Source organism: Sebastes fasciatus, chromosome 11 (assembly GCF_043250625.1).
Source record: "Sebastes fasciatus isolate fSebFas1 chromosome 11, fSebFas1.pri, whole genome shotgun sequence".
In the NCBI taxonomy this organism is placed as follows: Eukaryota; Metazoa; Chordata; class Actinopteri; order Perciformes; family Sebastidae; genus Sebastes; species Sebastes fasciatus.
In genome coordinates, this window is record NC_133805.1 from 24116857 (window position 1) to 24130136 (window position 13280).

General features: G+C 40.0%; 1 protein-coding gene across 1 annotated transcript in view; it reads left to right on the forward strand.

Moving 5' to 3' along the window:
• LOC141777138 (collectin-12-like) overlaps positions 1–13280 on the forward strand; it is a 65229-nt gene that overhangs the window by 23473 nt on the left and 28476 nt on the right. Inside the window, exon 3 of the mRNA XM_074651120.1 lies at positions 6249–6371. Coding sequence (XP_074507221.1) covers positions 6249–6371 — 123 coding nt within the window. The remainder of the gene's footprint in view (positions 1–6248; positions 6372–13280) is intronic.

Genomic DNA, 13280 nt, shown 5'->3' on the forward strand with positions numbered 1-13280 from the left:
TTCTTACCCAGTGAATTACACATTTATTTAAAATCTTCATTCAAGTGGGTTGGAGTAATGGGGCTAATTAACACCATTTAATTTGTCCCAGGAATAAAAGAAAAACCCATTACTATTGTTTTGTCTCTGAAAATGATATTTCATCCTCAGTGGTCATCGTGGTTTGTTTTATTTATATTTATGTGTCTACTTGTGTCTCTTTTTAAACCACATTGTTTCAGTAAGACTTGTTATGGAAATTACAAACTGTGACTTGAGCCACAATTAGATGTAATTGTGGTTTTGACAGTTTGTACATTTGTAGACAGATACCATATAGTAGCATAACCACTTGAAAGAAAATATATGTGTCCCTCTGGAAATGTGTGACTGAAATGCAGTATTTGGTAGCATTGTACTTTAATCCGCCAAATTCCATCCAGGTGGAGTAGAAAGGCTGTCTGCTGTCTGCTGTCTGTGCGATTGGTTTTTGGCTTGAGACCACATTCGGCTGTGGTAGCCACCCAGTTACTGTATATAACATAGTATTAACACTCTGCACAAAGGGGCTTCACACAAAAAGGCTCTAGTCTGTACAGTCTTTGTGTTGCCATGGAAGTTTCCACTGCCAGCCAGGAGTGAGACGGGCCATGCAGGCGAGTCTAATGGCAGGTACGCGGAATAAGGGAATAAGTGTTGAGATTTGTTTTTTGACTGACTCAGAGTCCAAATGAAATACAGCTGTTTTACAGACACCACACTGAACTGCCCCCATCTTTCTCTCTCTGCCTCTTTTCTCGTCGTAGCTGTTTCTCTGCCTTCGTCCTTCAGTTTCCCAACAGAGAGCTAAATCACAATGACAGAGCTGAACCACAACTAACTATATCTTCTGAGTATTTACACTAGTCAGATACATTACAATAGATACTCCAGAGATGTATATGTTGGTACTGCTGCTGCTGGCACATAGCACATAACTTTCTGATATTAAGGTATTATGTTTACCAAGTACACATCTTAGTTTACCTATTAGCATGCAAGTATTTGCTAACACTAAATACAAAGTACAGCTGAGACTGATGGGAATGTCATTAGTTTTGCAGGTATTTGGTCTTAAAGCAAAGTATTGGACAAATTAAACTCTTGACTGGATGATGGTGCTAAATGTTAAGGGATCACCAAAGCTGTTACAATTCATGACAATCCGCTAGAGTAAAAGTCGGGAACACCAAAGTCATTAAGGTTCATCCTCTATGAATGTCTTTAGCAAATTAAATAGTAATCTCTCCAACGGTTGAAATGTCAGTGTGCCAAAGTGGTGCACCGACCGACAATCCTTCCTAGAGCCACGTTGGTTAAAAAGTAGTTTTGAGCTAAATGCTCATGGATATTTATTTTGTCTTGGTCCATAAACTCAGCCCATAAATGATTACGTACTGTAAATACGAAAAAAAAAAACAGGCCAAAACTGGAGCTACATGGTTCTCACTTGACAGCAATAATATGTAAGATACAGTATTCTCCATATTACCTCTGCTCTTTCTAGGCTTTTCTAGTATTTATGTACCTCTTGGGTATAATCTGGCTGGATTCCAGCTTGTTGATTGGGACGTCCTGGCTGCCATCCAGCTTCTTAACTCTCAACAGGCTCAGTACCCCCGTGTTCTGCACCGGGCCGTTAAGTTTAGCAATGTGTTTTCAGTCAGCTCATGACATGTATGTGTCAGCATGTTTATCTACTGTGGTAGTTTATGCATAGACAGCAAGAAGTCTCAATGGCCCTTTGGATATGAAACATGACACACTAGCACGGCACATCATGGGGGCTTGTAACACAAAACTGAGTACACGCAAAGGAGAAATGATGGTGACTTTTGGATTTTAAGACTCTATTAACTAGAGTCTTAAAATCTAGGGAGTCATGAAAATTTTGATAAAAGAAAACCAACTAGAGTCTAATTGGTTTTCTTTTCATTAAAAGTTTCATGACTCCCTAGAATTCGATTTGTAAAGATTGTACATGATGCTTTTGATTGTTTTGATTGACTTTTCTGTGACGTTCTTGGATTATCATCATCAGGATAATATGAGTTCATTCATTCAGTATGAGTTCAATCTCTGAAATGTTTACTATGCTTTACCATGATTACATTAACATACCTTAACGTCCTCTGTGGATGTAATTATGACAAAGCAAGCCGTCAAAGTGTACTACTTGGCCCTCATCTAGTATGAATACAGAAACTCAGTAGTTTTGTTTTCTTTTTGGATTCTGTGTAACAGAATACTGCAGCTAACTTGGAAGCATTTGTTTTTCATCATTACTGTGTGCCACATCGCTTAAGTAAAACCCCTTAGAGAGGAACAGAAAACACTTCAGTGACGAGCAGTGGGAAAATGTTGCGACCTTGGAAGGAGCTACCGACTGCTCTGCCCAGAATGAATTTCTCTGTTAGTTCAGTGGAAGCATCATTGCTGTGAGAACATGACAGTCTGGGTTTGTAACCTGTTCCTGACAGGCTCTACAGTACAGTGTGTGATGGTGTTAAGTCTAGGAACTTAATGTCCTGACAGTTAAAACACCTTCATCTTTGGTTATGATTTTACTTTCTTGCACAAACTTTCCCCATGAAAATAGCTTGAACGTCCGTGTTCCAAGTCAGAATCCAAAGGTGATGGAGCATTTTCCATTGCTGCCCCCTCACTATGTAACAGTTTTGTAAATACACTGATTGTTAGGTCTTCCAAGTGGGAAACCTCCGGCTCTATAAAGCAAAGCCAATACGGAAATGCCTTAAACGTGCATTCTCTCTAACAGCCAGCAGGGGGCGGCTCCTCTGGTTGCAAAAAAGAAGTCTGATTGTATAGAAGAAAGACGAAATACGAGAAAATGGCCCTACTTATCACTTGATTTGTTACCTCAGTAAAAATTGTACACATGAGTTTATGGTTTCGATCGGTAGTTTCAAGTCTTCTTCAGCATGATGTTCATTTAGTAAATGATGGTGAAGTGAAATAGACCATAAAGCATGGGATGCTTTAGGGTGTGGCTACCTTGTGATTAACAGGTTGCTACCACGGCGTTGTCCGTGTTTTTGTCTTAGAACTTTAACCCTTTCACAGTGTGTTTTCAGTTGATTTTCAAGTTAATTGTAAAATTTTGGTCGCCTAAAAATGTGTGTTCAGTGTACGATTGCACTTAGCTCCACCCCAAAGAACGTATATATTGCCAAGAATCAAAAGTCAATTGTTCGTTTCATTGCAACATCAGCAGCAGCACTACGCTTCCTTTCGCCATTTTGGACTGAAAGCGACTACCGGACGCCAGTAAAACGTCCGTCTACAAAGTGCCGTACAAAAGTAAAACAAAATTATTTCTATTCTATTGTCATATTCTACAGAAATGGCCTGTGTTGAACAATAAAATATTATAAATATAATAAGTGATTTCAGTCCAAAATGGTGGCAGCGGCTGTTGTCAAATAAACACTGCAGTTTCGTCTCTTTGCTTCTATACTCTTTGTCCACTCTCTCGTCTCACTTCTGGTTGCAAAAAACCAAGAAGGCGACAGCCAAAATTCTGAACTCGAGGCTTCAAAACTGTAGTCCACAAAATAACGGGTGATGTCACGGCCCACTTCTTATATACATTTTATGGGCCTTTCCCATCTGTTGCAACTTTTAAATCCTGTCCTAAAAGAGTACTCCAGGGATTTAGTATTGCAGTCCTTTAACAATGGACAGTTGATTTGAATTGATGCAGCAGAACCAGAAATTTGGCTTTTTTTATTCTAGGCATTTTTCTTTAAAAATCTGATCCTCAAAATCCAGTCCAGTCATCACCACAGTCTTAGACTGTAGACTGATGACAGAAATGGTCGTGTTAAGGTCACGACAAGGCTGCTTTTATCTATGTTTTATCACACAATCTGACATACAGTCTAGTAAATAAAGGTATGTGGGGGCGTTGTACCTAGAAGAATCTGTTGTTGTTGTTATGTTAGTAATGGGGGAGTTCATAGAAAAGTTAATTATTGAAGCATGTAGAATGGCAAAAGCCTGAGTTTTCACTTCAGGGTTTTGACTGTGAGAAAGTATTTGAAATCCAGTGACCCTGAAAGCATGAGGGACACACATATGATACTGCCACCATGTCCAACCTCTAATGAACACAGAAATACCACCCCCGCTTTGCTCTTGACCCAGAACCTGCAGACGGTTGGCTGCTTGTTTACATGGCGTGATGTTGTCCTTTAAGCAGCATGTGGTCAGGACCAGTAGGGGGGGTTCTCTGATGGAGCTCCCAACATGAGGCTCTCAGCACACATAAGGACAACAGTGGCCTGCATATCCATGTCTGGGTCCAAGGCTGGGCCCCTTTGAGGTGGTCAGACGTGATGTTTGCACAGATGTGTGGGTCCAAAGCTGAGAGGCCAAGCCCCCAGTACCCCTCTGGTGGTCCTGGCCCACCCCTGACTGGGAAGGATGAAGCCTCTTGTGGCTACACATTAAGTCCCATCACGGGTGACATGACTTAAAGGGACAGAGATGGGACTCTGATACTCTGAAGTAATATGAAGATATCAGTCCAGCTGGGGAACTGTTTTAGCATTCCCCAGTGGAAACAATAGACGTACCAAAAATGCCAAGGGCCATGATTTGAATTTGAAAGCAATGGAAAATGATGTAAATGGCTATAATCAGAACTTGAACACCAACCTTTTAAAAAACGCAAAACGAAACACAAGCAGGCAATCAGGTGTTAATTGATTTCCCAAAATATATATATACATACATTTACATAACGCAAGCATATTTGCCCACTCCCATGTTGATAAGAGTATTAAATACTTGACAAATCTGAGGTCAAGGGACACCTGTGAATACGGCCATTCCAGTTTTTTAAAGGACCCCTTTGAAAATGGCCATGACAGTTTTTCCTCGCCAAAATGTAGTTTAACTTCGCAACATTATTTAGCCTCCTTTGCAACAAGCTAGTATGACATGGTTGGTACCAATGAAGTCCTTAGGTTTTTCTAGTTTCATATGATACCAGTATCTTCACTCTAGCTTTAAAACTGAGACCTCCGAAACATTGATTGTTTTAATGTGTTAAAGAAATTAGTGGCGTTAAAACAATTCTGCGTTAATGCATTATTATCGCGCTAACTTTGACAGTCCTTATAGAAAAAGATTCTGCATTCACATGTAGAATCTGTAGGAGACGTGACAAGATTTTGATATCGGAAGCGTTCTGGTTGAATGCAGGTAAACCGTCAGCGTGGAGATCAAAAGAGGTGGAACGCATCGGCTGAAATGCAACCTGGGAACCCACCGGCTATTGTCTGTAGATAATTTAGCTTTTTATTGGTTCAAAATTAGCTTGTAAACTGGCTACTTGGGAAACAATCCAGTGGTACACGTCGTTTCTTAATTCCAACTCCAGTTTTGCATCTCAAGTCACTAATCGGACTGTAAAGAATGAGCAGCGCACAGAATAGGAAGTCTTGGCCCGGATGTCCGCTTAACCGTCATCAGACCGATTGCCGATGGGTTCCCAGATTGTAGCCTTCCTGTCTCATAAAGTGTTACAGGTTCCCAGAAATTCTCCCATCCTCTATATTATGATTTAAAGTTGTGTTCCATCTACAGAAAGATCTTTATTGTCTGTTGTGAATAAACACCAGCTGCCCTCTCTCTCCTGCCAGAGGCTACAGGGTGTTCTGATGAAGTCAAGTAAACATCCTGCCTATAGCATAATGTTTAGCATTGTATCACATGGTGTTGGTGGTTTCCAAGACATAGGGTTAATACCAGTGAACATCTGTGACAGGAATGACCGCCGATTTTACTGTACCGTGGTTTTAGGTTGGATGGCAACGAGGAATGACACATACAGTGGAATGGTGCTGTTGTGTTTCGGTTTCTATGTCGTATGGCGAACACATGTGCAGTGTTTTTAAAGTTTCTTACTGAGTCGTGTTATTCACGAGGAGCAAATGTTTTCAATTGATACTTGGCTGAGGAAAGGCACAGCGTGTCCCAGTTTAGACACGCAGTACTAAACTTAGTTATGAAATGAAAAAACTATCCCAAGTGAATTCATTTTTGAATGGAAACCTCAGGTCTATTTTTATTAACTTCCTGCACCAGTTGCACAATATTTGTGTTACTACTGCTTCTCAACATTGTCCTCTGTTACTAGGATGAAGCAGACTTATTGCACACTGTACACTGGTTTGTGACACAAATTCTGTTGTGTGTTGCAGGAATTCAGGAGGGAACGGAGTGCACCAAGTGTAAAAATGACTGGGCACTGAGGGCGGCTATTGCACTGCTCTATGTGCTCTGTGCCCTGCTCACCATAGCAGTGGCCGTCCTCGGGTACAAAGGTAAGTCAAAACTGAAGACATACATTGCTACTTGTACTAGAGATGTCACGATACCAGAATTAATTAGTTGATACCAATTCCAGTGAAATTCCACGATTCTTGATACCAATTCAGTACCATGGGAAAAAACAAAACTAATAAAATAAAATGTAATAAATCCCATATATTTCAACATACACTCCTTTATTACCGTTTGCATACTGTTTTTTTATTAGGAAGTTAAACAGGTCATAATTCCCTCTCTATTATCTATTTTATATTGCTGTGAAAACGTCATTCCCGGGATGACGGGACACCATTAGTCTCGAGTCCTGACGGTACCTACGGTACCTGCGATACTGTAGAAAAACAAGTACACTCACATTTTCAGAATTTTGGCATGGACTTGATACATCCCTATCTTGTACTATACTGTAGTTTTTCAAGTTTCTCAATATTGATTTTAAAGCTGTGGTCACACAAATCCAAGTATATTCAGTCTGACATTCAACTCATAATTACTCATAATTAGACAATAGTATCAGTGGGTTTTATACCCACAGTCTCTAGATTGACCTTCACAAGTTCTTTAAAACTTATAGTATCCAAAGGTTCTTAAAAAGTTTAGTCTTAAATTGAGGATGTCCAAGGCATCAATGAGGTATTATATGTCTTATTTTATGCCAATCTTCTGTTCTTTTTAGCCAAATATTGGGCAGATGCCCTGAAATATTGTACATACATTCAAGGTCCCCAGAGGATGTATCTTACTGACTTTTCATCTATAGCACCATAATCAAGTCAAAATCTTTAATTTTCCGATTAATTTCAGAAAAAAAAATCTGCAGTAGAAAGTATAGCTAATATTGGCATGCTAACATGCTAAACTAAGATTGTGACCATAGTAAACATTACCTGTTACACATCAACTAGTTAACATTGTCATTGTGAGCATTTTTAGTATGTTGACGTTAGCATTTAGCGCAAAGCATGGCTGTAGACTATTAGACATGTTAGCTCGTCTCTTTTAATTAAAAAAATTTAATTTAGCATCAATAGACCGACTTTAAAAGGGCCATCTGGAAGTGATCAATCCAAGTCTTGCTGTTCTTATTTTCAGTATAGAGAGATAGATATTTGTAGATCATTTCCAAATGAATATATAAATGAAATATCACAATGTAATTATATACTAGTTTTAGCAGATTTTCCCTTTACTTTCCCGTCCCCTGCCCCCCACATGTGCCATCTCTCTCTGTCTTTGTCTTTCTCTCTGAGGATTGATGGAAGTCAAAGGATTGTATCGTTGCAAAAGAATGGGAAACTAAATCCAACCATGTCAGTGTTGAGATTTACCGCTTGTAGAGACTCCTTTGACAGAACACATTGTTTACTTTCCACTGAATTGATATCTTTCGGAGATTGGCCAGAGCTCGAGATTGGAAACACAGTTGTTGTGCAACATTGTCCCGACTGTAACCCATTCTGGCCAATGATGTTACATAGAAACAGAAAGGAATTCCAGATATCTCAGGCACCATAAATGTGGTATGCACTTTGTGTGTATTGTTCAGTCTTACACATCTTTCTTCTTCTTCTTCTTAGTCCTCTTGGCCCCCTTGGGAGCATAGGGCGTCCACCATGGATCTCCACCTCACTCTCTTCTGTGCAGTGGTCTTTGCTTCTTGCCAGGAGGTCCCGATCTTGTTTAACTCGTCAAGCATAGACCGTCTCCAGTTGTTTTTTGGTCTCCCTGGCTTCCTCTTTCCTTGTGGGTTGTAGTCCAGAGATTGTCTTGTTATGTTTGTTTCTTGTTTTCTGAGTGTATGCCCGATCCATCTCCACTTTCTCCTTTTGATTTCTTTGTTGATTTGCTCCTGGTTTGTTTGTTTCCACAGGTCTGTATTTGTAATTTTTCTGGGCCACCATATCCTCAGTATGTATCGGAGGCAGTTGTTGATGAACACTTGCAGTTTGTTGGTGATTGTGTTTGTGGTTTTCCAGGTTTCACAGCCATAGAGAAGGACAGATTTTACATTTGAGTTGAAAATTCGGATTTTTGTGTTTTTGGAGAGCTGGGAAGAGAGCCATACAGGTCGGAGTGTTCTGAAGGCATGTCTTGCTTTGCTGATGCGTAGCTCCACATCCTTATCTGCTCCTCCGTCTGTGCTGATGTTGCTTCCCAGGTAGACAAACTTTGCCACATTTTCTAGGGGTTGCTCCTTGATATTTATTCCTTGGTGGGATTTAGTGTTGATCCTCATGACCTTGGTCTTTCCAATGTTGATCATGAGGCCTAGCTGTTTGCTGTGTTCATGTAATTTGTTTGTCTTCTGTTGCATTTGTGTGTGTGTTCCTGAGATCAGTGCCAAGTCATCTGCAAAATCGAGGTCTTCCAATTGTGTGAAGGGAGTCCACTGTAACCCCGTCCTTTGGCCATCCACTGACTTTTTCATAGTCCAATCGATGGCAACAAGAAAGAGCAGGGGAGACAGAAGACAGCCTTGTCGTACTCCTGTTTTTATTTGGAGGGTGTCTGATAGCTTTCCATTTGAAATGACTTGGCCCGTGAATCCATTGTACATACATTTAATGAGATTGACCAGTTTTATGGGTATTCCGTAATGTCGGAGCAGCTTCCACAGGATGTTTCTGTCTAGGCTGTCGAAGGCTTTTTCAAAGTCAACAAAGTTGATGAACAGTGATGACTGCCATTCGATGCACTGCTCGACAATTATTCTGAGTGATGCAATGTGATCTGTACAGGAGTTGTTCTTCCGGAAACCTGCTTGTTCCTTCCTGAATATCTTGTCCAGTGGTTCTTGCATTCTATCCAAGATGATTCGGCAGAGGATTTTGCTGGGGACTGAGAGAAGCATGATGCCTCTCCAGTTCTTGCATTCACTGAGGTTGCCTTTCTTGGGAATTGTGACAATTAGCCTTTACACATCTTTGGCCCCAATCAATCATAAAAAAACCTGTCAAAACATCCTTGAGCAAAAATACTGAAGTCCTACCTGCTCCACAGGCGCCCTAACCTGGTGAAGCATGCAGCTCAACCAACAGACCAAAAACTGCGTTCATCCACTGGGGATTGATTTTATCCAAAATACGGTCAAGTACAAGTTAAGATCTCAATCTGAATCTTGGCCTGTTAAGTGCTGTCAAGATTGTTTTGGGTCTCCAACTTTGGGTCTGTGTGTTTGCGTGGAGTCCATGTTATTTTGGTGGTTTGGCTCTAATGTCTACCAGATGACCATGCAGCGTATACCCTGGCTTAACAACCCAGAGGAGATTTTATGGCTTGGTAGCAATTTGTTGTCTTGTGAACCACAGGTTGACTCACAAATGGCTGCAAGTGTCCAAAATACTTTGCAAGAAAACCAGTGAAGGCTGGTTTCTGTGTTGTTGTGTTTTTCATTCTCCACTCCTTAAAGCTGCAGTGGGTAGAATTGGAGCAAATATTATTAAAAAAAAGTTATTTTTATAAACCGGTCACTATATCCTGACAGTAGTGCATGAGACAGGTAATCTGGAAAAAAATCATGTGCCTCTGTGTTCCTCCGGTGTCCTCCGGTGCGCCTAATGGCATCGGCATGATTTCACAGACCGGAGGAAAACAACCAATCAGAGCCGAGCTGGAGTGTGCCGTCCAGCTGCGGTTATGAGCGGGCTGTCAATCACTCACGAACTCCGACCAAATGGTCAAACTAGGCAGCGCTGATCAAATATGAATCAATATTCTGTTACTATAATGCCTATTTCTCGCCTCAAATGTTTTCAGAAACATCTAGTAGTGTACTGTTTAGCTGTAAAATGACAAAGTTTGTGACCCAGCAGCCATGTTGAGAACAGTTGAGGAAATACCAAGCACTGCCAGCCAATAGGAACGCTCAATAGGAACGCTCTCTCTCTGAAATGATCTGTGATTGGCCACAGTCTCCCATCACGGGCCCGCCATTTCCACAAGTTTGAAATAGGTTGGTGGCCCCTCCCCTTCTGCTACATAGCAAAGATGGTGACCGTTGAGGGTGAGAAGTGTCCAGCGTTCCACACTCAACATTTTGACTGTTTTCAGTACAACATCCGGGACTCTGTTTTTGTCATACTTGTCAGTGTGAAGGCGCTTATGCAGTCAAAATAGCAAGTGTAAGTACAGAAGTACAAAAATGTAGTCACAGCATTAGTCTTGTCCCTCCAAATGACCCATTTTGTCCAAAGTTAAAAACGTTGTTTATGTTTCCTGCTGTGTCACTGAGTGTCTGCTCCTGCAGCATTGATCAGCATTAATCTGCTGGGCCTCACGTTAAGTAACTGCCTAAGTACGGCTCATAACTTCACAATAGGCAGCCAATAAGCCTCAAATTAGCAACCTTGTATAACCCGTAATGCTTTTCCAATACAGGACTGTGGGGGAGATATATGTCACTATTATAAATGGCAGGTCTCAGTGCCGTAGCAATACAATCTTGAATGAACGTTATGGGAAACAAATACAGTATTTTTTACTACTCGAAAAGAGAAAGAAATTATCATTTTAGAGGGAAAGAGAGGAGGCTCAAGCTGCGTACTCTCAGCAGTTTCCCAACAGCTCTTTGAAACTGGGCCTTTGTGTTTTTGTTTGTCCCAAGTGCATGTTATTGTTCCGTGTTTTTCTCACTTCTGGAATGATAACAGCGAAACGATAAGGATGTTCTCCAGTGAAGTTTTTTGGGAGACCACATACCGACAGAAAAACAAACGGTGGAGGAGAGGAGATGGACTCTTTGTTGCAGATGTGAGGAGGAGAGAGAAAGTGGAACCAGAGTCAAGAGTGTACTCGTGTGCTATTCATCATGTGTTTGACATTGTTTATACTCTTGAAGTGGAATTTGTGAATGTGCGCTGAAAATTGAGATTTGTATTGATCAACAGATACGCAGTTGCCCGGTTACAAAAAAAAAGAACTTAGGAAACTCTTCACTCAGCATCCGGAGTTCTGAATTACTGTTTGAGTTTCCAGTTATTTACTGGAGAGCAATGAATACAGCAGCACCCTCTGCTGGTCACAATCAGCATTGCTCAGTAAATTCTCTGCTTACAGGTTAATGTTGAGATTTATCTGTAAATGGTGGAAGAAGTATTCAGATTATTTACTGAAGTAAAAGTACCATACTAATTATGTAATCTATCTGTCTGTCTGTTTGTCTGTCTGTCGATCTATCTATAGAAGTTAATATTCTAGGGCTGCAACTAATGATTGTTTTCATTATTGAATAATCTGTTGATTATTTTCTCAGTTAATCGATTAGTTGTTTGATCTATAAAATGTCAGAAAATGGTTAAAAATGTCGATCAGTGTTTCCCAAAGCCCAGGAAGACGTCCTCAAATGTCTTGTTTTGTCCACAACTCAAAGATATTCAGTTTACTGTCATAGAGGAGTAAAGAAACCAGAAAATATTCACATTTCAGTTTTTCTCAATTGCTTTTTTTTTGCATTTTTTTAAGCAGCCTTAACATTCCCTAAACTATAAGTGCAATAGTCACAACTGTTTTATGGGACATCACATCTCTATTGCATGTCTGCAAAAGGCAGTAACTCACCCAAAACACATTCATACTTCAAAAGCTAGTTATTTTGTCAGTAAATTGGCCAATGCCACCAAAAATGAAAAGCTGTTTGTCATCGTGTGAGCCGGACTGGTCAAAATGTTTAGATGTTTTCTCATCACGGCACTCATCCCTGGAAATGTTTCTTACATATAAATCTCTGTTTTGTTCTACTTTGTGTTGACACTGACTGCTTACTGTACTATACAGGAATGTCAGTTTTGTCTAGCTGGAGGCTGTTGTGTATCGCACGGAGCTTTTTAGATTAGATAGTTAAAAAAGTCAATACTGTAGGCTACAATACTGTATACAAAGAAACAGGATATGTCCATGTGTTTTTACAGTAACTGTATTTGTGTAGAAATGTGTTACATGTGCTGTAAAAAGAAAACTCCCCTTTGATCTTTCATGTAAAGTCATACAGTGAACAGACAATTTGCCTCAAAATATAAAACAATAAAGAAAAACAAATAATAAATTTATAAACCCTGTAAAAATGAAAAAAACCTGTAGTAGTTCAGTAAAAAAACAACTGATTGTACCTCCTCACAGTACATAACACCCTGTCATAGATATTTATGGAAAATACATGTATGTCTGACAGATTTTGATAATTGAATGGATAATTTTGCATTGGTTGGCTCCAACGATGAAAGAGTGTTTAGAAGTTGTGAAGTAAGTAAGTAAGTAAGTAAGTAAGACTTTATTTATATAGCACATTTCATACAGGAGTTGCAGTTCAAAGTGCTTTACATAAAATAAATTAAAAATAAGCAGCAAGAGCAGTGCATGGAGTCAACAAAATCATGATAAAAATAATAAAACATTTTAGAACAGTAGAAATAGTAAAATATAAATAGTGCAGGATAAAATTCGTAGTGCAAGTTACAGAGAAAATGCGCTGGTAAAAAGATAGGTTTTAAGATGTCTTTTCAAAATGTCTAGCGTGTTTGCTTCCCTAATATTTATGGGTAGTGCGTTCCATAATTTTGGGGCATAGTTGACAAAGGCCGCATCACCAATCTTCTTTCGACTGCTTCTGGTGACCTCTAATAGACCTGCATCTGATGATCGCAGTGTTCTCGCTGGTGTGTAGTTTGTAAGGGAGTTAGCAATGTAGCTAGGTCCTTGTCCATTTAGTGCTTTGTATGTGAGGAGGAGGACCTTGAAGTCAATTCTGAAAGTAACAGGCAGCCAGTGTAAAGTAGCTAGGACAGGACTGATGTGTTCTCTCCTTTTAGTTTTTGTTAATAATCTAGCTGCAGAGTTTTGGATGAGCTGGAGTCTTCCAGTGGTTTTCTTGGGAAGACCAGCGAAAAGTGCATTACAGTAGTCCAACC